Below are 26,640 nucleotides of genomic sequence, written 5' to 3' on the forward strand. Positions count from 1 at the left end.
CAGAAGCAGCTCCCAAAAGTTGGATTGGCACTTCTTGCGTCCCATACGGTCAAGCTGCTCCCAGAACAGCTCAATGGGGTTCAGATCTGGTGACTGCGCTGGCCACTCCATTGCCGATAGAATACCAGCTGCCTGCTTCTGCTCTAAATAGTTCTTGCGCAATTCGGAGGTGTGTTTAGGGTCATTGTCCTGTTATAGGATGAAATTTGCTCCAATCAAGCGCTGTCCACTGGGTATGGCATGGCGTTGCAAAATGGAGTGATAGCCTTCCTTATTCAGAATCACTTTTACCCTGTACAAATCTCCCACCTTAGCAGCACCAAAGCAACCCCAGACCATCGCATTACCTCCACCATGCTTAACAGATGGCGTCAGGCATTCTTCCAGCATCTTTTCATTTGTTCTGCGTCTCACAAACGTTCTTCTTTGTCATCCAAACACCTCAAACTTGGATTCATCCGTCCACAACATTTTTTTCCAGTCTTCCTCTGTCCTATGTATGTGTTCTTTTGCCCATTTTAATCCTTTTCTTTTATTGGCCAGTCTCAGATATGGCTTTTTCTTTGTCACTCTACCCTGAAGCCCAGAATCCCTCTTCACTGTAGATGTAGACACTGGTGTTTTGTGGATAATATTTAATGAAGACGCCAGTTGGGGACCTGTGAGGCGTCTGTTTCTCAAACTAGAGACTCTAATGTACTTATCTTCTTGCTCAGTTGTGCAACGCGGCTTCCCACTTCTTTTTCTACCCTGGTTAGAGCCTGTTTGTGCTGTCCTAATAAGGGAGTAGCTATCTGAAGTTGAGTAGCTGTAGGTCCATCAGCCTCCACCCTTAGACTGTCCCCACCAACTTTTTTTGCAAGGTTACACCCTTGCCGCTGTCGTAAGGTGGTCGTGGGCAAATCGCTCAGTGCGCAAACAAGGATTCTTATTCTTCTTCTGTGATGAAAAACACAGGCAAGGCAGCGAGTGAAAAGGAGTTCTTTCTGTAAAATTGACAGAGTGTAATAGCCATGTTTGCTTAGCCATGTCTTTGTCCAAATACGTCATCATCTTTTCTTTATAGGGCTTTCAGCACAAAATAGCATAAATTGCCAAGGCAGCGCGTTTCACTGTAGTGAGCCTCTTATTCCGCTTCTACTCGTTTGGCTTCCGGATAGACGAGTCCAAGTAGCCATCTCACTGCGGAGGTGAGTCCTACATGGTTTATAGACTTACAGTGTGAGCGGGTAGATTGCATCAGAGCGTCGGGCCGCACAGAGTGAGAACATAAATTGTGAGCTGTGTATTCACACTGTAAGACAAAATCGCAGGGTTTTGTCTTACAGTGTGAGCTGTAGCTGCGCTCAACGATTGAAAATATCAACAGTGTATGCCCGGCTTAACACATTGTCCCTTTTAGCTTGCATTAGTTGCAGTAGAAAAAAAAATCAATAAATAGGCATATATATCACTTATATATTGCTGGGGGTCTGATAACACCAGAATCTTACCTCCATACACAATACCAAACTGTCCAGAGCCAAGAACCTCATCTGGAAAAATCTGATAAATCGAATTGATGTCCTAGAGATCAAGAAAACAAAATAGGATTAGTACCATACAGAACACATAATAGGGCTGGGCGATAATTCAATAACGATATATATCGATCGATAGACGTGTGGCGCAATAGAAAAAAAGAGAGTCGATAAAAGTTCGATAAAAAAGAAACGCAGTTTTCCTTCCTTCTCATTGAAGCCTAGCATGTAGGTTTATGCTAGTCACTACTTCCTCCCAACCAATCACAATCGCGCACCCAGGCACGCCGTCACAAAGCACCGCCCTCTCAAACCACAACACAGAGCACATGAAGATGTCGCAGCAAGGAGAGGCGGAGGAAATTGTTCCAAAGAAGGGTTTTTGTAGTTCGGCAGTCTGGCAGTATTTCGGTCATGGCAAGTCGGACAAAAAACAAACCACAGTCATCTGGAAAATGTGTAGGAGACCAGTGTAAACGAAGTCTGGTAACACAATCAACTTTTTTTTTTTTTTTATCATCTCAGCCGCTCACACCCGCTGGAGTACTAGCTGTGTAGGCCCCGCCGCGACTCTCCTCCGAGGAATCTTCGGGAATTTCGGGAAAATATTTTATATATATATTCAGTTCTGGGCAGTTTCCCACGTAGTTCTAACAACTGAGATAAAAATGCTGAGGGGCCAGAAACTTCAAAGTAATAACTCAGGTTAAAGCAGGAAACGGGGGCGGCGGCGGCGGTGGGGGGGCATTTATTTATTTGTTATATTTATTTTGGTCACTTTTCTGGTCACTTTAGTTTATTCTTTGTCAGTATTTAATAACATAACCCAGGTCTCTTAAGTTATTTTTCTTTAAAACAATTCTGTTATGGTTAAAAAAGTTGGTTAAATAAAGATTTCATTCGAAGTCTGTGTTTTTGTTTTTTATTAAAATTAAATAATTTAGCAATATTATAAAAAGTCCAGGCAGAGCTGCACATAAAATATGGTTTCAAATCTTTTCAATAATTATCGATATCGATCAATATGCACTTTTTTATCGATAAGCTTTTTTTCTATATCACCCAGCCCTAACACATAATTAAAAATATATTAATATAAAGCAATAAAATAACTTTCTATTGATGTTGGTGTATGTACCTTTAAGAAACTGCATAAAACTGAAAGATCCATCAAAAAGGACTGACTGCAAGTGGTCTTTACATGGTTAAAATATTCAAAGCAAGGACCTCCAACTTAATATAAAAGACTTCAAGTAAATGGATGAGCTCTACAAGTAAAATGAAAAATTTCTAAAGCCTACAATAATCAGAGAGTGTAAACTAACGCTAAAAAGAAAACAAGAAACTCAGAGAACCCCAAAAACATGACACAAATAGAGTAAAAAAGAACAAAAACATTTTTTTTCTAATCTTTGTACTGCTATCTTCAAGTTTATGTCTGGTTTCATATGGAATGGTAGTTGTATGATTTAATGCTATACATATATTTAATGCTATACATATATATATATATATATATATATATATATATATATATATATACTGATGGTTTAATATAACTCACATTTATTTCGTATTCTCTTCAAGTCAATAAACACTAAACCTTGGTCTTATTTTTGTTTTAGCTATGCAGCTCTCTGCATTTATCTTTTGTCCATTTTCACCTGTATTTTATTTTGGAAATAATTACACACTCCAAGAGTTTTGTTCTGATCTGAATCATCAGTAATGGCTTTTTATGTCAATGTTTGTCAAAGTAGCAATTAACTACACTGTGGCCTTGTTTCGCCGCTTAACTGATAAAAAAAGTCACTTGTATACTGGGTTGTACAGAAACCAAGAGCGACCGTGTCTCTCCGATACTTTTTCACGGTGGTTTTCTTGAGAAAACAAGTTAATTTTCTCATTATCTGAATATAACGTTAGCCATTTTCTCCTCATAACGAGATGATTGTCGTGTGTTAAAACTGATTACATCCTGCAATACCACAATAGTGGGAGAGGATTTATAAGTATAAGTCATGGCAGCCTATGTGTTAACCTGTAAATAATCCTGTGTTTAATTATTAGGTAACGAGACAACATTATTGGTTTGATGTTTTGCTTCCAATTCTGATTCATAAGCAGTTAGACCTATGCCCCTGCCACCTTAGCACCGGGTGTTTTCTGAACAGCCCCGGGGTTGCACCTATAAGATGCATTCCTGAGCTATCTCTATAGTTATGCTGCTATAGGCTTAGACTTTTGGAGGACATAGGGACCCCCATTTCATCATTCTGCTTCATTCTCTCTCTGTTCTCCTATTCTGCAGAATCTGTTAGTTCAATCTCTAACCTTCTGCTCTCTCTGCTTTTCCTCAGAGTAGCTTTGCCTCGTCTGTTCCTGTTTGGCTGTGACGTCATCCTGGAAAGAAACATCAGCTGTGCTGCTTCTATCAACACCCTTGTTTATAGATGTTGGAGATCGGCCTGTTTTCCAGTGTGGTCCTGTTTCTCTGACCGTGACTGAGTGGATGTGCTTTCTTCGTCCTCTGGCATGGGAGCTGCCTTGGAGCTCGTCTGCCTGGCTGTGTGTTTCCTGGACGGGGCCGCCTTTTACAGCTGCTTTTTGTATCTCTGCTTCTGTCTCCTTGAACCCCAGTCGGCCTCGGCAGATGGCCGCTCACACTGAGCCTGGTTCTGCTGGAGGTTTGTTCCTGTTAAAAGGGAGTTTTTCCTCTCCACTGTCGCTACAAGCATGCTTAGTGTGGGGGATTGTATTTGAGTCAATGAGTCAATGCAATCAACTGGTTTTCCTTAGATAGAAAACTTTGTATCAATTTGATCTGGTTGAACTGTAAAGTGCCTTGAGATGACATGTGTTGTGAATTTGGCGCTATATAAATAAACTGAATTGAATTGAATTGAATTAACCCCAGATTAAAGTCCAGATTAACCGCTCTCGGCTTCCGTAAGGTTGTTTAGGGATAGATACAACTTTGTTTTACTTTGGGCCAACTGTTGGGAGAATGATTGGGGTCTAAGTCTCTTACCGCTGTAGACATGCATAGATGTTAACAAATAAAGAAAAGTGATTAAAATAAAGATAGTTGGATAAAATCAGGAAGGAATTTAAGATCGGGTTGGTGCTGAAAGCCAGCAGTGTGCCTCCCACAGTATTACAACAGACTATCAGAGATCAATAACAGCTTTGAGTCTGAAACTAGAAAATATTTCCTACTTGCTATCTTCATAATGATTCTCATTTTTATCCCATGTTCATAGAAAGCCTATTATCACACCTCAGGCAAAGAGGACAGGAATACAATATTATAAACCTCTTCCTCCTCCTCATAGTTTGTGGTCTAATTACCATCATCTCTATGGAAACCATGTAGCTGAGTGAGTAATCACAGTAATCTCCATTTAACGTGCTTGATACTTGCTCACCTTGGAGATGGCAGGGTGTATGTCTGCATGGAAACATGACAAGATGTTCTTGGCAGCCTTAAGCTTTGTGGGAATCTTTACAGTATATATATCCATATCACATACATCAAACCTACACAAACTGACACAATCCCAAAATCTGGATATGCAAACATCTGAAAAGTGTCAGGGAAAGCAAAAAAGCATAATTGATTTAAACAGAAAGCACCATAACCTTGCAAACCCTTGTATGCATACGTGTGTGTGCACGTGTGTGTCTACACATTTATGTTAGAGCCTTTTCTGGTGTTTGTGAGGGGGGGAGTCCTTGCAGCTGGCTGAGAATATATATGCTGGTCATTGTGGATACATTTATGAAGCAGTGATTGGTTTTTAACAGTGCACCAGCCACAGTTGTGTGTTCCAATTCGAAAAATGAAAAGTTAAAGAGACAACTAACCTCTGGAGCAGCAATGCACCTGAGTTACTGCATTTCTCCCATTATCATTAAAAGAATAGAAACTAAACAGTAACTTTAGAAAAGTCACGTTAAAGGCTTTCTGAAAGCTCTTTCTAATAGTTGTTCATCAATTGTTGTGGTAATATGTATTATGCCAGGCTTAAATCAGACACAAAGCAGACGTCTGTCTGACACATCTGAACAAAGCTCCGTTTTTAGAAAGCGGTGTCCAGCTACAAACTGCTGGGGGCATTTTAAACATCCAGCTGATATGCCGAGTAGTTCCTAGAACGAAATGTGGGGGCGTGCAGCATGACACATGGTTGTTCTCTGTAGCTGTAAGCTGGGTGAAGAGGAGCTCAGCGGCTCTGCTACCTAGTCTATACAACAACAGCAGACAATGCTTCAGTACTCTGGTGTATTCATATATATGTTCGAATCAATAGACTATTGACCTCAGGGCTCGGGGGGATAGATTGACAAACAAAACATATTTACCTCCATGAGAAAGGAAACTGAGATTTCTCATATCAAGTCAGTTATTCCCTAACATTAACATAGAATAACTACATAGATTAGATGTCATAAGAACAGCAATGTAGAAAAAAACAACACAAAAAGACAATATTACTGTCATAACTTTCACCAGTAGATTCTACACTAGTGGCACAGACTGTCATTCAGATCATGTTACCCCAGATATTACACCTGACTGAACATAACATGTTTTCTTACCACATTCTCCTGGATCTGGCAGTTGGAGACAGAAATACTGATTGATATTTCCTCTGTTGATCAGAAAAAAAAGATGATCAGACAGAAAAAATAGCAACACAACATTTTTACACTCACAAGTACTTTTTGTAACAACCAATCACTTTCACCCTAAACAATTTGTAGGATTTAAAATGGGAGGAAAACGTAAGCACATAAAATCTCTGTCAGTTGAAATACTTAAATACCTCCTGTTCTTTCTCATGTTCTTAATCAGGAATCTGATGTTAATTCAGTATTTACATTTGGTTCAAACATTTGAAAACCTGAAGACAGTGGTTACTTTATTCAGACAAGCAACCACAGTATGGTTCTTTGGAAGCATTAGTCATGATCAGTTTGACGTCACTGAAGCCTGAAATATCTCTGATGGGCTTTGAGTGGGCATTGTCAGTCTAACGAGAGCTAAGACCCTGCAGTGGGATTCAGCTTGAACAGAAACAGTTATAACCAAGCAGGAAATGTGTCAAGAGTCTTTTACCATGCAAACATGAATTACATTTGTGTAATTTCTTTCCAAACAAAAGGTCTGAAGCCATCAGTGCTAACTTACAGTAGAAGCCATTAAAATTTTCCCCACTTTCCTAGATGGGCCCTTGACTGGTCTTTGTACTAAAATATTCTTTCTGTCATGATTTGTGGAAATCAAGATCTGAAGAGAAGCGTCATCGTCTGGTCAGACCCTTTAATTCAGTGAAAGAGTGAAATAAATATGTAAAAAAAAAAGTCACTCCAGTGACTGGAAGTTTGCAGCCATTCAGCTGCCATTTGACTGGGAAGGGACATTTTTAATGGCTGCTACTCAATGCAATCAGATGAAAATTGGTTGAATCGTATTTTCTCGTGCATCAAATTGTAATTTCGGTTTTGTCTTTATAGTAAAACCTTAACAGAACATAAAAGGTCCTCCAAGTTGGAATAAAAGTTGAATTCCCGTCAAAAGTAAAACTAAAATGTAAATCAACCACATACAGTGAAGCTAATATTATAATGCAAGTTGAGTGCAATCAACAAATTTGGAGGGAAGATGGCTGATAATCGGAGGCCATTCAGCTGCTGGGTCTGCACCTTGAGCCAATGGTTCAAAATGAACCATAAGCTTCCTCAAACTCGAGTTATGAATTATGGAGTTGTCCAACTTAAAAGATCCATCTGAGGTGTAACTGACTGCCCCTCTATTTTCTGTTTATACTATATAAGTCAAGAAATGACCACTTTTACTTTTGCTAATAATCACATATCTGCTGAACTCACGCCACTCATCACCACATTTACCCCATCCCCATATTGTCTCTTGGTACCGACCATTTTGGTGGCATCTTGCAGTATTTTTCATAGGCAAATTTAGTGGTTTACTTGTCAATATGTATATGTTTAAGTACAGTAGTAGCCATTTAAAATTTCCCCAATTTCCTTGATTGGTCCTTGGCTGTTTATTGGCTGGTTCCCTAAAATTCCTTTTTAAACATCAATATTTGTACCAAACTATTCTTTCTGTCATGATTTGAGGACATTAAGATCTAAAGAGAATTTCCTTCTCCTGGTCAGACCCTGTAATTCAGTGAAAGGGTGGAGGGTGGAGGAAAAACATATGCGAGAGGTGGTCACTCCATGGGCTGCAATTTGGAGGGGATTTCGTGGGGAGTTGAATGGAATTGGGCTACCATTCAGCTGGCGTTTGACTAGGAATGGCCATTTTGAATGGCTGCTACTGTAAGTGTTGCACAGCGGGATCCTTTTCGGGATATGTGCATTTTCACAAATTGATTATTAGGCTTAAACATTTGTGAAACAAAAACAGCTTTTCTGGGAAAGTACTTAAATTCCCTGCAGGATTTTATCCAGATTAGGGCTGCAACTAACGATTATTTTAAAAATCGATAAATCGGCCGATTATTTTTTCGATTAATCGATGAATCGGACAAAAAATATTTTATATATTAACCTCTTTATTCCAAAATAAACATTTTAGACAGAACAAACAAGCACACAAGTACAGGTTGCTCATTAACTGTACTGGTGCAATATGAAAAATAAATGTTTGTTTTAAAACTACGCAAACTTACATGAGAAATGTAGCTGTACATCCACAAAACATAGGGTACTTTGTTTCATAAAGTGCAAAAAAAAGACATTTTTGTTTTTAAAAGCCCCTAAGGGGTTCAAACAATTGGTCCCCCATTTCAACAAATGAGTTTTTTTTAGACTAGAAGAGTTCTGCCTTTTAAGACAGGAAAGTATAGCAGTTAAAGTTGCTACTTGAGAAAATACTTAACCATAGAGATAAAAATAGCCCTGTGATTCTAATTATAAATTGTATTTGGAATAAAAATGAGAGAACTAGGGGTGCTAAAAACACATCCTCCAAAGACAGATATTTACATGGGAATGTGGCATATAATTAATTGACATATTACTGATCTTGCTGGATTTTATTCTGCTACTTCCATGAATTGCAGGATCTTCTTTACTTTATCTTTGCCAGAAGATTTAAACTTTAAAAGCCTTGCCCTCATAATTTGCAAGTTAATTTATTTATAAAGTAAATGTAAACGCTGCTTAAGCTAATTCAAATGAAATTAAAAGTAAAATAAGTAGCCAACCTTATCACTGTCTGTAACCTACTAACAAGGCAAGGAAAGCATCAGATGAGCTACCTGAGAAACTAACGTTACGTTTCCCCACTTTAAAACCAAACAAACATGGTGGTTCCGTGCCATGTTAATTTGTTTTTACAAAAGTTGCATGTAATGACTTTTTTCACTGTACAAAGCGCAGGCTATTTTAATTATTGTGATCAATTTGCGCCGTCAATCCCGGCGCATGCGCGCTTCATTTGCAGTCTGGACGCTGAGGGTAAACATCCTGCGGCTCTGACTGCAGCGCTGAGAGGGACTCCTGCGGGAGCGGGAGAACGGGGTTGGGATGGGGGGGCGCCCCACGGCAGAGTAGAAACGATACATGCTTTCACGTAAGAGTCTCCAAAAGCCGCTAGTGACACCGTAAAAAGTTGCCAGATTTGTCGCTTGTCGCTTTTTTGAAAAATAGTCGCTGGAGTTGGCAACACTGCACCTGCGGCGCTGGCTCGCTCTGCCGTATTTTTTTTTCTTCCCCCGTTTCAGTCAAGTGGATGTGATGACGGCGGCGACGGATGACGCATTAATCGCGTGACAGAACTAATCGATGATGAAATTCGTTGCCAACGCTTTTAAAAGTCGATTTTTATCGATTTTATCGATTCTTTGTTGCAGCCCTAATCCAGATATCCACTCCTCCAAAACAGCACACCACATGTGGATGTACTTACACTCGATGATGGTCTGTAAATGAAAAGCATTTGGTAATCTTTCAATTCACTGAGGGGCAATAAGATCAAATTCACTTTCTCACTTTGTTTTATTGGCTTAGTCTTATGACTGGAGTGTGTTTTATATACAGTTCTATATAAACATAATCAAAGAAATGTAGATAAGAATTGGATTTCAGTTTAACAATTTTTTTTTTTTTTTGGGGGGGGGGAGTTTTTACACCAATAGTGGCTCGTTATTTACCAATAAATCCATGCAGAATAACATTTATCAACGACTTACTGTGCCCGCTTCGATGGGAATTGTGACAGATTCCTGTTGAGACAGCTGGCATAAGAGCATGCTGGATGGCCATTTCCCACATCCGAGCCACATCCTGCCCCACTCCACTGACCTGGAAATGCAAATTTGGTATTTTAGCCAAAACTAAATAATTCTTCACAAAGTGAACAACATTATGGACAACAGTGAACGTCCTCCTCAGGGAATTGGTGCCAAAAACACAACACCATTCTTTGTGTCATGATCTGGCCTGTTTGCTCTCCCTTAATTAGTCATTCCTTTCACCTGTCTTTTTTCCCTCCCTGCCTCAATTATCATTTATTCCTCTCACCTGTTTCCTCTGGTTTATATTCAGTTCAGCCTGAGCATTCAGTGCCAGATCATTACTTGTCTTTCTGTTAGCCTGTCTGTTAGTTTTGTTCCTTGGTTCATGTTCTGGATCCTGGCAGCCAGTGGAAAGAGGGTTTTTGTGTTTGTCTCATCTCCTGATTGTCCACTGTTCCTCCCCCGCGGAGTCCTCTGGGTTTTTGGCTCAATATGTGGGGAGGTTCAGTTTTTATCCAGTAAGCCTGGCTCCAGGGAGGAGACCAGTTTAAAGTCCTGCTTCAAGTTCCGGTTCCACGTCCTGTCTCGGCTACTCTCTTCCACTGAGCCTGCCTGTCTGCACCTGATCCTGTCTGCTCCTGTGGGTGACCACCTGGTCATGCTTCTGGTCCCAGTCAGACTCTGAACCCTCCTGTCCCGAAGCTCTGTTAAAGCCTGGAAGCCTGGATCCTGCTACCTGTTCTGTTCCTGCCTGATCTGCATCTCTGATCAGGATCGGCTTCCCCCAACTCCTCCGGAGCTGCAGCACTGGGGACACTCTGGTTGACGCGAGCTGCGTCGAGCTGTCAGCCCATCGGCTGGATTGCACCCCTCAAGGGGTATGGACTGAACTGCTAAACCAGGTAAGTGACTCACTGAGAACATCATCTTCAGTCAGATGATCGTGGTCACTTACCTGTGTTTCTCCCCTAGAGTGTCTGAGATTGGGCGGTGTCCCGCCCCCCCGCTTGCAGTGTCTGCGAGCCACAGCTCCGCTTTTGTTTTGTTTGTTTATTTAATAAACGTTTTGAGCTTTCCTACTGACTGTCTCTCCTTGAATACTGGGTCCTTCTGTCCTCGCTTCATGACACTTTGTGTAGCCAATTCTATACCAAAAAGCATATAGAATAATCCCCCAAAGAGCTAGGGGATTTACTTGCAGATAATAAAGCCAACTGTAAACAATATCTTACTCTGCCAAGTGTGCTGGAATTGGGGGCAAAAATATGACGTGCTAACAATGAAATCTGAAGAGTCTGACAGATCAGTTTAAAAAGGGTGTTGGTATTGTTTAAACAGTCTACTATGATATATGCAACTCCCACTTAGACCCACTTATTTACTCTCTCTTAAATTATTATTATTATTATTATTGTGATATAAAAATCTCTCTCACCAGAATAGTACTGCCTGTCATGGACAATTCGCTTCTCAACAGATTTTCTCCAACATAGTAAACCAAGGATGCCATCGTGATTTCGAAGCAGTGAGCGTTGGCTCCATCAGGAAGCAGGGAGAAGTTCTGAGCTGGCTCCAGAGCCAGGATCTCTGACAGAGGAATCTCCTGAAAACAGATTACGTGTAAGAAGCAAAAGCAGCAAAGTCTGAAAAACTAAAAAGTTTTTGGTGGTGTAAAGTACGACCTTCTGGAATTTGAACTCAGGTGTGGGGGCTATTTCAGAAGGAGCCGCTGTAATTAACAGCTTATTAATCTAAATCCACTTACTCAAACTCTGTATTTCGTTATCAAATGACTTATAACAATAATGTTTAAAAAGTCTAAGTATTTTTAAGTTAAGAGTGAGCTTAAAAGCTATACAAAGCCTTAAAGCCTTGACACCTTGATTCACCATGGGAACCACTGCAGAAAAAAATATCAAGCTATTTTACCTTTCTGCTGAGGGAGGGTCTGCTTTCAAATTATAAAGAACATGTTGAGGTATTACATAAAAATGGACAAAGCAGAAGCCAGAAACACTGCATGAAAAGTGAGATTTTCGTCCCCGTAAACCCCCGTAAACTCCCGCAGATCTGCCTGATTTTCGTCAGTTTCCGAGAATTTGCAACCCGTGCTTGTCCGCGTTTGTCGTGCCACAAATTGTCGGAAACGTACCATGACGTATGTGGGGAGCGATCAGCTGTACTAATGGCCCTAATTAGCATATGAATACAGCAAACCCGCGTGGCTGGCCAGGTCTGGCTTGAATAACCTTCTCAGTATTGGCTGAAACCACTATTATCAAACAAATGAAATCGCTCGTGATTGGCAGCAAAACCACACGTGGCCACGCCAGGCTTTAATTTTCTTACTGAGTATTGGACGGAACCACTTCTTTTTAAACAAGTAAAGTCGCTCGTGATTGGTTGGCATATATATATATATTTACATATAAATTTACATATATATATTTATTCATATATATATATATATATTCATTCATATATTTATTCATTCATATGATGTGTATTTATGTTATCCTACACTACTACACAATTATTATGCTACCATCAAGGACATGAATGAATTTATACAGGAAATGAACATTTGCCAGGAAGCTGTTTATGCAAAGAAAGAGCTTTATTGAAACACACACAACTATATACAACGCGTATCCAAACACATGCGTTTCTAAAAATTAAAAGTCCGTGAACGGTCCGTTTGCTTCCTCGGGTTGGAGGTAACTGGCAGCATTCCCTCCGAGGCAGGTCCGATGTGCAGACGCCTACTGTGCGTGGCCCTGTACTTCAGCATCGCTTCTAACCGGGACTGCAGCTTAACACAGAGTTCAGTGAGATCCGGCCTACGAAATGGCGGCGACCGCACAATCCATCCAGAGACACCGCCGAGGAAGGCGGACTTCCAGAGTTCCACTTCCTCATCTGCTAGCACACTCTGCCTCGCTTTCAGCAGCTGGAAAAAAAAAACAATGAATCAGCGCACTGCGTATGGACACAACACATCTATCAATGCACCTGAAAAATAGTCACCAAATAAAGTCTTACCCTCTTTCTTCTGGCCCGACTCCGAGCAGATTGCCTCCGCACGCAGCGTGTTGGCTGGCTGCGTATATCTGAAGCTCCTGCGTACCGTCTGAAAATACGTCTTACAGGCAGCTGGAAAACAATTAAATGAGAGTGGTATAAATAAAAAATCAAACGCAAGTCACAGTAACAAGGAAGGAGAAAACATTAAAACAAGTCACTTACACACAATGTCGTCTTTATCAACATCGTGCAAATCTGGACTTGCTGTATGGCTCCGAGCAAATAGGAGGCCTGTGAAAACAAAATGTAAAGCTATGATCGGTATCCATCCGTATCCATTGCCTTTTACCGCAGAATGAAAGCATATTCTTTAAATCTTACCCTTGCTCCGGTTCATAGCGCCTGCAATTAGTCTCCGAGTTGTGAAGACGGCGTACTGCTTCCTGTGAATCACAAAAAATACACTTTAATAAAGCTTGTTCTTGCAAGGCTAGGCTAGATAGGCTAATAGCTAGGCTGCTATTAGCCGTAGCTTAGGCTAGGCTGCTTTTAGCTTAGCAGGCAGTAATCGAACATATATTTACCGCTAGCATCTCTTCTTTGAGTTCGTCTTGTTCGATGCAGAGTCGCCATCCCGTCCAAGAGGAGTTTTACCCCGAAATCCCCCATTCTCCGCTCCAGACCGCCTGCACAAAGCAAAGCATCTATCCTCCGCTGTGGATCCAGCCGCGCCGCTCTGAGTTTCTTGGAGATCGTACAGAGCATGCGCGAGATGAACCAGAGTTTCCGCGGATCAATAAAAATAATTAAAAAATCATTAATTTTTTTTAAATCAAGGCCTTAATTGGCACTAAAATTATTTAAATATGTTTATCGAAGTATTTATAATTCTTTAATAAAAAATGCTTATAAAAACAATTTTGTCAGATATATTATATTGCTCCAGGCGGAGAAAAAGCTAGAGGATATATATATATATATATGTGTGTGTGTGTGTTTACATACATACAGGAGTCATGGAACTCTGCTTACAGCTCCTTCATATTTCATGTACACTAATAACTTGTGTACATGGTTCTTGTTGATGGCATTAAAATCATTTCAAATAGCATTAAATTAGAGTCACTCATTCCTGTATGAACCCTGTGAGCGCTTAATTTAATATGACATATTAAAAAAATCCCACCATCATCCAGCATATGTTCAGTTTCTGCCCAAATATATATATATATATTTTTGTAGATTTTTGTAACGGGGATAAGGATAACTGCTTTTTTTTTTAATGAACTTGTTCACTACTTCCAAACTCAGCATCTCTTTTCATTCCTGTAATAAGAAGTTTCTTTTGAATGGATTTGATTAAAGTTTAAGAACCTCGGTATAAAATAAATATTTTGATGGAGACGAGAAATCTGCTTCCTCGTTGGTGAATAACCAATAGTTTGGATCCAATCATTTAGATAAACGGTGTTAGTTTTTTTTTTTTTTATATATATATAAGAATTGTGCTATAATTTCTAGTCACCGATCTGTTGCTGCTATATTTTAATTTGACGAACCGGAATTTGTCGATGTTCTTTTTCCTGTTTGGTGCGATTGCAATTGCGGATCTTGACCTGGCCGGACCTTATGACCACAGTGTACCAATCTTCTGATGGCTACTTCCAACAGGATAATGCGCCATGTTATAAAGTGAATCATCTCAGACTCATTTCTTGAAACTTTTCCACTTAAGTAATTGTGAATTGAGCATATTGACAGACAACATTTTATTTTTTATCTTAAATGCTATTTTTTTTTTATAATTACTGCTCTAAATGTATTGCTCTGTCAGCTAAAGATCTGTTTTGGTCTCTATACTTTAATTAAATAGATCAATTCAAGCTAAAATGTAAGAGGCTATACTGAGCCTGATCTCTTTGTATTCTTACCTTTCAGAAAAATGTCACTTGGTGTAAAACCCCCCCTGCAACCCTGATTTGCGTTTGTATAGCTCACAGCATGTTCATTTACATGTTAAAGCCTCCCCTAGAATTCCATGGGGGGGAGGCATGGGGGGAACACTGCCTAAGAGAGTCCACGTCAATTTCTGACAATTTACGGGAGTTTTCGGCGAAGCCTGCAAATTGTCGTAAACTGCCGCTAACCTGAAGTTCCACGACAATCTACAGTGCCGCATATTGACGAAAATCCCACTTTTCATGCAGTGAAAAGTGTAAGTACTTAATAAAATACTCAATTCACAGTTTTGATTTTTTTGCATTTGATTTTTTTTTCTTTTTTTGCAACTACACAGAAATAAAGGACTTGTGTGTTGCGGTATTTTTTAGCTTTTGTGGAACTGAACCTTGCAATAAGTGAGTACAATTCTATCTAAAAACTTGAACATTTTTAAGTTAGGTTAATTATATTTTTATTGAGATTATCCTTAAAGCATGTTCTTCATATTGTTGGACAGATTTTTTAGTGTTTGATATCTGATCATCATGATGATTATGGCTTAAAGGCAATGGAAAATAAGGGTTAGGTTTTGCACAGCCCAATAAAATAGGAAGAAAAGAATATGAATTCACACAATATACCATGGCCTACAGAAGAATTCATCCCCAATCACCATTTTTTCATTTAAACAACATGCCTCCATCTTTGAAAAGATGTATTCTTTTTAGTTGTAAGGCAATTAAAGCATTTTACTTTATTGCAATCAAAGTAATAAAAGTATTTATTTATACAGGAAATGCCAGTTCTAAGTCTATTTATGCTTTCCATATCTTGCCACTGGGATTTTTGCGAATTCCTCAAAGCAAAACTGCACCAGCGCCTTCATGTGGGATGTTCTTTTGCCCGTAGAACAGCGATCTTCGATTCTAACCACTGATTCTAATTCTGAATAAGGTGTAAACTTTTACCTATAACACATTTAAATGTTTCTCTGCTGAACACATGACTGTTGTTTAAGCCGTTCTCTTTGGGTCTTTGTACAGCGGAAAGGTATTCCCAACAAACGTTTCTCTACCACAAGATTGTTTTATTGATAGAGTTTACTACAGTGTGTATTATAAATTTGACTTTGTTTTTTAATTATTCCACACTGTATTAGGAATATACGATTGATAAATTTGAATGAATTTATCAATGATGAGCAGTCACACTTAGGAGGTGTCTATGTAAGAATGAGAGTAGATGAATTTGACTTAATTAGAATTATAGGCTTGGGTTACCAAGTCTAAGGTAAATTAAAATAATGTGCCCATAGTCTTCATTTAATAAAATGAAACCCAAATTGTAGTTAAATGTTAAAACTGAGGTCTTGAGTGACAAAATTTGGTCTGTAAAGTTTTTAATGTGATTACTTTTGATCGATGATTAATGCTACATCTTCAGGGGGACTATTGATTGTTTATTTCATGATTCTATGAAGTTGAGAGAAACAGTGCTTAGGGATTTCTCCTTCCATTTTGATAGCCTGGTCCAGAGATGGGAAGTAACTAAGTACAAATACTTCGTTACTGTACTCAAGTAGATTTTCCTGATATTTTTACTTTACTTTACTACTTATTTTTATGGCGACTTTTTACTTCTACTCCTTACATTTTTACACAAATATCTGTACTTTCTACTCCTTACATTAAAAAAAATTGGCTCGTTACTTTACTTTTGAATTATTTCAATGGAGTTACCGTTATTATTTTTCACGTCATCAATACCAAATTCAATCTAATTGGATGGGAATCTACGTTGCATTTGACGCACCACTACAAGATGAATCAACAGATTCTGCGGTATTAATTCGCGGCAAATAATTGCAGCTTGGTGGCGATGGCGTTAGCATAGTAGTATGGACGACGAGATGATTGAAAATGAACACAACGGAGATCTAGTCCTATTGGCAGACATCCATTTAAAATGTAGGCAACGGCATGAAAAAAGTGGTTTCTACTTTTACTTTTATACTTTAAGTAAATTTACAAGCCTGTACTTTGTTACTTTTACTTGAGTAAAGAAGTTTAATCAGTACTTCCACTTTTACCAGAGTATTTTTAACACAAGTATCTGTACTTTTACTCAAGTATGGAAAGTGAGTACTTTTGCCATCTCTGGCCTGGGCATGAACAGACATGAATGGGTTTTCGGACATAAAAGTTTTTGGTTCCTCTGCCGGAATATACAGTTATCATCTGTAGGAATAGAATGAGACCTGCGTCCTTGATCATTAAAGATGATGGAAATCTGCCTTTTTTTCAGTAGTCCTATTTCTCTGACTGTGACTGGCTGGATCTGCTCTCTGCATCCTCTGACATGGTAGCCAACGAAAACACAGAAGCATGAGGGAGGTGTGAGTGAAATTGAGTTCATTCTGTAAAACCGTAGTAGCCACCTTTTCTCAGCCATGTCTTTGTCCAAATATGTCGTCACCTTTTCTTTTTAGGGCTTTCAGCACAAAATTGAACAATTGCCAAAGCAGCGCGTTTCACTCTAGTGAGCTTCATAATCCTTTTCTACTCGTTTGGCTTCCGGATAGACAAGTCCGAGTTGCGCCATTTCACTGCAAAGCTGATTCGGAAGTGGTTTTTATACGTGCAGTGTGAGCAGGTAGATCGCATCAGAGCGTTGGGCCGCACAGAGTAAAAACATACAAGAGCTATGAACTTTTAAACCCTGCGGTTGCATCGTATAGCCTGAGCTGTAGCTGTGTGCAACGATTGAAAAAAATCTTACAGTGTATGCCCAGCTTAAATGAATAGCTTAAAAAGCTATTGAAGTAGCTCACCTTGTAGTATTTGCTTCCTGTTTCGTTTTGGAAAAGGGTGATGCATTTACTGTCCAGCCGCCAGTAATGCCTTTTTCTCTGAAAAACAATCAGAGAGGAGGAAAACAGACATTAGCAACACAGTAGGGGTGCAGGTATAACCTTCAACAACTGAGAACTGTTTTGTGTTAAGTAAGAAAAAAATTATATACTGGCAGAAAATAAAAGAAAACTGCAAATAACTGAGGAGTAAGAAAGTCCACAATCTTTAAAGCAACAGAATAGTATTGGTGCTAAATTAAAGTTAATACAAGAGTATCCTTGCTGGTATAGTGAACCATCCAGCCTTCCTTCATCACATTGCTGTTCTTCCTCTTGGTGTGTTTGACAGACTGAACAACTCGCATCAGTGGGATGTTGTTACTGGTGGACGGACTGCAGGGAAGCAGACAAAGCATAGTCTCAGAGACTGGTCCTGTAGGTAAGGATGTGGGTGAAGTAGGGGTGTTTACCTGATGGCACGGTTGGAGTCATCCAAGTCAGTGTCACGCTGGTCACTGAGGTCACCGTATCCAGTGTCCAGCATTAAACCCCCCTCTGTCGTCAATGTGTCATCTATGTCATCGAGGAGGCTACCACGTCGGTCAACACTTGGGTCATCAAGACAGCCCTCCACCATCACAACATCTGACTCTGCTCCAGGGCTTAGAAGCTCTGTAATACAACAATTTAACAACGTACTTAAATAAGGTCTGTCCAATATGGCTGAAAACGTATCACGATATAACCTTTCATCTCAATGTCAATAACTACTGATTTGTATTTTTTTTATCTATTGAAATACAGTAGCAGCCATTCAAAATGGCCCTTACCAGTCAAATGGCAGCAGAATGGCAGCCGACTTCCCTCCAACTCCTAGCAAATTCCCCTCCAACTTCCAGGTACTGGAGGGACCCCCTTTTGCTTATTTTTTATACTGCGACTCCACCCTTTCACTAAATTACAGGGTCTGACTAGGAGATTAACCTTCTCTTTAGATCTTAATGTGCACCAATCATGACAGAAAGAATATTTCAGTACAAATATTGATGTTTAAAAAGGGAATTGAATGGGGACCAACCAATGGCCCATCAAGGAAAGTGGAGAAATTGTGAATGGCTACTACTGTAAGGACCAGGGTAAAAATGGGAATTTCATTTGTAACCAACACCCTATTTAGACATAATCTGAAATGAGATGGAATCTATATAATATTACAATTGGTCCATTTATTTGGACAGTGTTTGATTGTTTAATTAAATTTCAGGGGCCTCATGCAAGAAGTGTTTTCTGTGCATAGCCATTCAAAATTTTCCCATTTTTGTCCCCAACAATTCCTTTTTAAACGTCAATCTTTGTACTAAAATATTATTTTTGTCATGATTTGTAGACATTAAGTTCTCAAGAGAAGCGTCACCTCCTGGTCAGACCTTGTAATTCAGTGAAATGGTGGAGTCAGAGTAAAAAAATATGCCAGAGGGGGTCACTGCACTGGCTGGAAGTTGGAGGGGATTTCGCTGGGAGTCTGAGGGAAGTGGGCTGCCATTTGGGTGGCGTTTGACTGGGAAAGACCATTTTGAATGGCTGCTACTGTAAATATGTTGGCCAATGTTTAACATGAAACTTGGCATGTATAGAAATAAATGTGGCATGGAGGTGTGCTTCAACCTGCCGTGAAAATGTGAGACAACCACACAGAACTTTTTCAATACACAATAACAAACTAGAGAGCTTAAACGGTGAAACTGAGGTCTGTTTCACAAAGCAGGTTTAACAAACTCAGACTCAAATGCTTAACTATGAATAGATCTAGCCTAAGGTTGGAAACTCTGAGTTTTCTGTTTCTTAAAAGATGTTGTGAGTGACTTTAATAAACTCTGAGTATGTCCACTTGGAGTTGAGTATATCTGGTACTAATTTCAGGTATACATCTACTTTGGTTATCTTCATAAGATCATATACTTTATACTTTAATATCCTATCAACACTGTATAAAATGACCACATGGCTTGAATCTCTGTTTAGGCGAAACAGCCCCCAAATCCACCACTGCATCCCTCTCAATGCATCTACAGTATAACTAAAAAACACATCAACGTCCCCTACCCTCCCCTGCCCCTTCATCAAGCAGACAGAAATGGAAACAAGACAGAAATAAACATCATATGTTACAAAATAAATAATGTGATCAGATACCAATATTTTACTTGGACATGTATCGTGCATCTCAAGTTTAGGCTGTGACAGGGCTTAAGCTTGGCCTCTACGGTTATTTATGGTTTAAGTAACAAGGGAAAGAGTTTGTGTGTTCAGACTTGCCTTCATTTCTGGTAATCTCTCCGAGGCAGTTGTTTGGCACTTTCAGAGCACATCGTTTGTGGCAATTAAATTTACAGTCTTAGAAGGACACAAGACAAGAAAAGGTCAAAGTGAGGAGAGGAAAACCATGGTTTCATTGTGATTCATTTTGGAAATATGAGAACTGCTATTGGTTGGCATGGCGTCGAGTGCAGGAGTTTGTCCTGCAAACTCCTGGTTGTAGGTTCAGATGGTGGTCAGAGGGCCCGGTTACGCCAGTGTACGGCAGCCTTGCTTATGTAGCTGGGGCTACCCACCATCAGTGTTTAAGTGTATGGGTGAATGGCTGAATGTAGTGTAAAGCACTTTAGTCAAGTCTTCTGACTTAAAAAAGAGTTATACAACTACAGGTTATTTACCATTTTGAGAATTAAGCATCTTTCCAATGAAAATACTGGGTTTACACCTGTTTTTAAAACATGGGTTGACCCTGTAAAAATCTGTATTAGGCTCCCTCCCCACTGGCAAAAAAGCTGGGCCTAAACCCTCGCTGGCGCGCTGCGTGTCTGGTGACACCATCACACTTTGTTAGCGTTGATGATGTCACCAGTGCAACAGAAATCATGAACGTAACCAATGGAGAGCAACATAAAGGAAAGCTGGAGTGTAGTCTGTGTGCTTTATTGTTTCTCCTGTTTTATCTTTCTGAATCCCTCTCACCAGAGCTGCTCCATGTTTAATGAATGTAAACAGAGTTATTTCTGCTTGTTAGATCAGAGGCGACTGGCGCATCTGCGCTCAATGGTATAATTCAACTTAGTGGGTCAACCCGGCTCTGTATGCCAATCAGAGCTAAGGTGATTTTAACGCAGGTCGTTTGCCAAGTAGTTTGACCTGAGTAGTGAGGCGTCAGTGAGCTGTTCCCACTGCTACTAAAAGCCAATTGTTCCCGGGTTTAAATGGGTTTTTCAGACAGTGGGAAAGAGATAGAAGAATAAAGGGCGAATAAAGTGTGTCGCAGTGTGCTTGTCACAAATATTTTTGATTTATGCCCAATATTGAAGAGTGGTCTGCGCTGTGTTATTCCACGCCACAACACCAGAGGGCCAATCAGGAACTAGCTGTGGGTCTAGATACGGCCGAGGCAGTGGGGGGGGGGGTAAGTTTGTGCGACAACGTAGGGACATTAGGGCCAAAAAGAGCTGGGATCCAGGTGGAAAAAAGGGTCTCAATGTTCTTGCGCAATTCGCTCTTCTAGCTGGTCCATCTTCACAAGTTGTTTTCAATTATTTCAATTATTATTACTCAATTATTATTATCATTACTGCACATACCTTTGCATTGGAGTCCCTGCCTGAAGAGGCCTTTCAGCAGCTTCTTGCAGTGTTGGCACACAGTGGGTCTGGTGTATGAGTGAATTAGGAACGTGTGGGGAACCTTGACTTTTGACAGTAAGATTTTGTCCAACTCAATAGGGCGTCCAATGTATGACTGTGTGCTAGCTCGTCGCTCCCTGCCAGGGTAATAATCTAGCTGGTTTTTCTGTCGCAAATTGGAAGAGCCATGAACACTATTAATGACATGACAATTATAAAAAAGATAATGATTACTAAAAAAAAACTATCACTACGTTAGTGCACTAGTACATTAGTGCACTAAATTAGTGCAAAGCATACTCATTTAAACATGTTCACAAAAGATAATTGAAAAATTATGAACATTTTATTTTGAGGCACTTACCTCAACATTGGGACTTACAGGGGACTGTATCATAAAGAAAATAAACAATAGAAAATACTGAGTTATGGCTTTATAAAGGGTTTTTGACATGTTTCTTATTTTCTGTGTTCTTTATATGAGCACTGACCAGTAAAGCATCATCCATGCAGTTGGGAGGCGAAGGTTCAGCAGAAAGTGGGCGGCCCACATTAATTATTCCTCCTGTCAGGGAAACATTTGAAAGGCGACGTCTTCTTACTCCGCTGCAGTTGTTGGGAATTTTAAACGCACAGCGCTTGTGATAATTGAGACCACATCCTAAAAAATAATAAAAAATATATATATTTAAAAAAAAAAAAAAAATTATATATACACAATACACAGCTTTTGAGTCAAAAACCTTCCTACCTTCACACTTGAGCCCCTGCCTTACAAGCCCCCACAGCATCTCCCCACAGTGGTCGCAGAAAGTAGGTGCTCTGTACGAATGGACAAACAGGCTGTGTGGACGTATTTGAAAGTCCTCCATGGTGGCTGAAGCTGCAAGAAAACAGATCTGATTAGAAGAGGAGTCATGATAGAACCTATTGGTACTGTCCAAGAAGACAGATTGGTAGTCAAGTTGCAAACAGACAGACCAGTTCAGTGCTTGTTTCAAGGATACTTTGATTTTTGTCCACCCCTTGGAATAGGAGTTGTGGGTTGGACCTGTTCATCCATTTCAATTTGCATGTTTTCTAAACAAAAACAAGGGCTTGTTGGGGTACTGTATATAGCCTCGAACTCAACCCTATTCCTGACATTCTGAATTGAAAAAGCTTCCTGGATGGGAAGCGAAACATCTTCAAACTTGGAAAGAAAGTCCAGTGGATTGTTTTTTTTTTCCACTTTTTTTGAATAACTATGACCTGGATGACTGTGAATCCTCACCAGCATAGACCAAATAGGTTAAACTAAAATTTAAGGACTAAAGCCCATAGGATGGTGAAGGAGAGCTGGGACCTCAGGATAACCTGATTGCCTGTCGTGGAATCTGGGAATTATGGTAAGAAACATACCATTTCTTTGGAGGTTTGGACCTGCTGTGCTTGCTGGTGGCTAAGGTGTTCTGTCAGTTAGCAGGGATAGTCAGAACCATGGCTCCTAAACTGCCTCTTCTCTCCTTCCTACAGCTCGAATCACACAGTGAATGGGCTCAAAAGCATAAGCAAAGGGATTTAGACGCTTAAGTGACCTTCACTTTTCAAACCAAATGTTTTAAATGTTTTATGGTTGTGTTCTATCGCCGGTATATCTAATATATTCAATTCTTAGTTTTAGTGTTAATCAACCCCGTGACCTCACCCTTTGAGTTACTCCAACATGGCGGCGCCCTGACCAAAACATTAGAAAGCAAAGCTTTGTTTTTTATTTCACATAGATTTTTCACATTTGTCACATGAATTAAGTGTCATGATCTGCTGTGGTAGCTGGCCTTAATTACTCATGCCTTTCACCTGCTTTACTCTTTCCAGCTCCTAATTATCACACATCTCATCCACCTGCCAGTTGCCCTTATATTGGGCTCAGTTCCAGCTATCATGGCCAGATCTTTAGATGTTGTTTTCTGTTCAGTCTGTTCAGCGCTGTTTGTTCTAAGGTTCATGTCCTGGATCCTGGCGGCCAGTGGAAGGAGGGTTTTGTGTCTGTCTCGTCTCCTAATTGTCCACTGTTCCTCCCCTGCTGAGTCCTGTAAGTCCCGTAAGTTTGGCTCCAAGGTGGAGAACAGTTTAAAAGTCCTGCTCAAGTTCTGGTTCCACATCCTGTCTCGGCTACCCTCATCCACTGAGCCTGCCCGTTTCTGGACTCTGAACCTGCCTGGGAGATCTAAGATGCCTGGAAGCCTGGATCCTGCCTGTTCTATATCCCTGTCCAGGATCGGCTTCCTGCAAGTCATCTGGGACTGCTGCACCGGGGAAACCCTCAGTGCCTGCAGCCAGCAGCTGGATTCTGCCCCTTTCCAGGGATATGGACTGGACTGTTGAACCAGGTAAGTGACTCACTGAGATCATCATCTTTTGTCAGATGATCGTAGATCCAGAGTGTCTGAGATTGGGTGGTGCAGCATCCGAGAGTCGCAGATCCTAGCAGCTCCACTTTAGTTTCAATTTGTTTATGTTTTTATATCAATAAATTTCGTGAACTTTCCTATTGACTGTCCCACCTTGAATACTGGGTCCATCTGTCCCCATTTTATGACATTAAGTTAGTTTGGTTGAACGCTTCATTTCTACATTAGGCTCTCGATCACAAAACCGCCCTCTTTCCAAAAGCTTGAGCTACTTTCAATAACAGGCATTATGTTATATTCTTAGACTTAGACAACTTTTATTATCATTTTGTTGGAAACAAAATTTCATTTCGTGCAGCTTTCAGGCAGTAAAAAGGAAGCAGCTTAGCAGTGAAATTATTTTCATTCCATGAAGTGCAGCAATTTAAACTGTGCGGTAGAAAAAGATTCTGGTAAAAGGAGCAAGCGTTATCAGGAAATACATTTCCATATATATATGGAATAAATATCATACCTTTCTGCCCACCCCAAAATTTTTAGTTTTCTGAATCAAGAAAACTTCTGAATGTTTGTTAAATATACTGAGAACTGCAGCTAATTATGCTATTTATTAAAAATTAATAACATTCAAAGTACAAAAAGAACAAACTCCAATATAATATGAGTACTTATTTTAACTGGAATTAGAATGAAAGACAATGTTCAGATTTTTAATCATTTATCAATGTGTGCTCTGACCTCAAAAAGCTGACAGCTAAAAATGAGTAGGGAATAATCTGAAGTGATGAAACAACAAAAAGTGACTTCACAGCAGTGATTTCACACCCCTTATCCAAATATAAACACAAAAACATAACATAGGTGCAATTAAAAACAACACACACAGTTAATATAAGAGGAAAGGATGTTTCACAGAATGCAGTTCAGTGAGTCACGTTTGAACAGAAGTATAAAGCCCTTATTCATAATAAAGCACAATGAAGTAATCCTCCAAATGCTAAATGGTTTGTACATCACTGAGGAAAATATTGGGCAAATGTACTCAAAGGGGGAAATAAATAAGCTGCTTAAAATTATATTGTATAATAAAGGCTATTGCTCAACTGTTCTACATGGAAATAAGACTTTGTTGGTTCCTGTTGGTGGAAAATGAGAATGGCATTGGCAGGTTACCAGTTTCATGGTATATCATGGAATAAACAAGTTAGTTTCAAAACTACAAAGGTTGTCTATCATACCATTACAGTGATTTAAGTATTTTTAATATAAAGATCTAACCAGAGAGAAAGGATCAGATCCCTCGGGAGCAGCACGAAATGGTTGTAAGTACCCTAGTTTAATGAATTTGAACCAACGTCACAGATATAACTCAAAACTAACAAAAGTAATAATAAATAAAAATTCTATGAAAATTTACAAATGGAAGTCATGCATTGCTTTTGAACTAGGGTCCAACAGAATTATTTTAAAGAAATAAACACATGAAACAGGCCTGGACAAAAATAATTGCACCTCTGGAAAAGACAGAAGATAATGCAACCAAAGGGACATGTTAGTTCACAGTGTATCCAATAAGAACATCTCCAAGCAGATCTAAACCTATTAAAAAAATCACAAACAAAACTCACCAAAAGCAAGCTCATACTGACTATCATAATTTTATCAAGGCTGATATCAATGCTCGCACTATAGAACCTACAGTTGGAGCAGTGATGTTTTTCTAGCATCTGGAGTCCAAACCCCTTATGCACATTCCAAGTAGGATGCAAATCAATGAGCCACCCGTCGTTCTCCCGGGTCGTTGTTGTTTTGTTTGGGTTTTTGTTCGACCATGCTTGAAGTGATTTCCTGAGATGTTAGTGTTCTTTTTGTTTCTCCTCTGTGATTGAAGGAATATTGTCAGCCTGGTAACTGATGGTTCAGAAGGGCATATGTGTCAAAACTAAAAAACTAAAAAAATCAGTACTCAGACTACATATTACTGGTGGCCTAGTGGTTAGGGCATTGCACTTGGTATCCAGGGGTTCTGACTTCAAGTCCCACTACCACAGACTGCCACTCTGTGTCCCTGAAAAAAGACCCTTAACCCCATACTGTTCCCCAGGCGCCGCACAATAGCAGCCCACTTCTCCCCCTAGGGGATGGGTTAAATGCAGGGTGATTTTCGTTGCTTTGTACTTCACAATAAAAGTTAAAATCTATGATACTAGCATTTTATATCAGAAATTATTGGTTTATAATATTTTCACCTAATTGAAATATGGTGCAATGGAAAAAAGCCATAATTTAAATTGTAATTTAAACCATTTAAACACAGCATTTGATCTTTAAAAAGAGGTCAGCACCAATACTATTTGCTTTCAGAGGTCGAGTAGCCAAATGATCTCTTACAGTATATCTCAAAGAATACCAGGCAGTTCTGGATCAAAGATCCCTGGAACTTTCCTAAGACCTGAAAGCTTCAGCCATTTGAATCCCCTTAACAGTATCATTAAAGCTAGTTTGCAAGTTATACAGCATCTTTAAAAATTTGTATCATTTTTAGCAGTCCCCATTGTTGCGCTGCTTTTCCCACAAGAACATTCAAGTGCTGTTCAAAGACCCGAAGCTTAATATAAACACAGACAGGTGGAACTTTAACCATTTTTCTGCAAAACATTCTGAAAATGAGTACAAAATTTTTTTTTTTAAGTGTATTTACCCTTAATTTTTGGATTACTGCAACGCTCTCCTCATCGGGATCTCTGACAGGAGCCTTCAGAAGCTCCAGTACGTACAGAACAGCGCTGCCAGGGTCCTGATGAGGTTGAGGAAACACCAGCACATCACTCCCATCCTTCACACTTTACACTGGCTATCTATTCACGCCCGTATAGAGTACAAGATTCTTCTGCACACCCATCACTGTGTGCACGGTGCGGCCCCCACGTATCTCACTGAACTGCTCACACCACACACCTCTTC

The 26,640-nt window shown here is 39.7% G+C and overlaps 1 protein-coding gene across 1 annotated transcript in view; it reads right to left on the reverse strand.

Annotated features, from left to right (window-relative positions):
• Nucleotides 1-26,640, reverse strand: part of prkd1 (protein kinase D1) — a 73,843-nt gene that overhangs the window by 35,252 nt on the left and 11,951 nt on the right. The window contains exons 3-14 of the mRNA XM_038291860.1: nucleotides 22,035-22,166; nucleotides 21,775-21,944; nucleotides 21,648-21,671; nucleotides 21,242-21,449; nucleotides 19,929-20,006; nucleotides 18,083-18,284; nucleotides 17,882-18,005; nucleotides 17,592-17,669; nucleotides 11,232-11,399; nucleotides 9,752-9,863; nucleotides 6,123-6,175; nucleotides 1,494-1,566 (exon numbers count right to left, since the gene is read on the reverse strand). Of these exons, the coding sequence (XP_038147788.1) occupies nucleotides 1,494-1,566; nucleotides 6,123-6,175; nucleotides 9,752-9,863; nucleotides 11,232-11,399; nucleotides 17,592-17,669; nucleotides 17,882-18,005; nucleotides 18,083-18,284; nucleotides 19,929-20,006; nucleotides 21,242-21,449; nucleotides 21,648-21,671; nucleotides 21,775-21,944; nucleotides 22,035-22,166 (1,422 nt within the window). The remainder of the gene's footprint in view (nucleotides 1-1,493; nucleotides 1,567-6,122; nucleotides 6,176-9,751; nucleotides 9,864-11,231; nucleotides 11,400-17,591; nucleotides 17,670-17,881; nucleotides 18,006-18,082; nucleotides 18,285-19,928; nucleotides 20,007-21,241; nucleotides 21,450-21,647; nucleotides 21,672-21,774; nucleotides 21,945-22,034; nucleotides 22,167-26,640) is intronic.

The sequence above is a fragment of the Cyprinodon tularosa genome, unplaced genomic scaffold, assembly GCF_016077235.1.
Source record: "Cyprinodon tularosa strain WSP-4 unplaced genomic scaffold, ASM1607723v1 ctg302, whole genome shotgun sequence".
Lineage (NCBI taxonomy): Eukaryota > Metazoa > Chordata > Actinopteri > Cyprinodontiformes > Cyprinodontidae > Cyprinodon > Cyprinodon tularosa.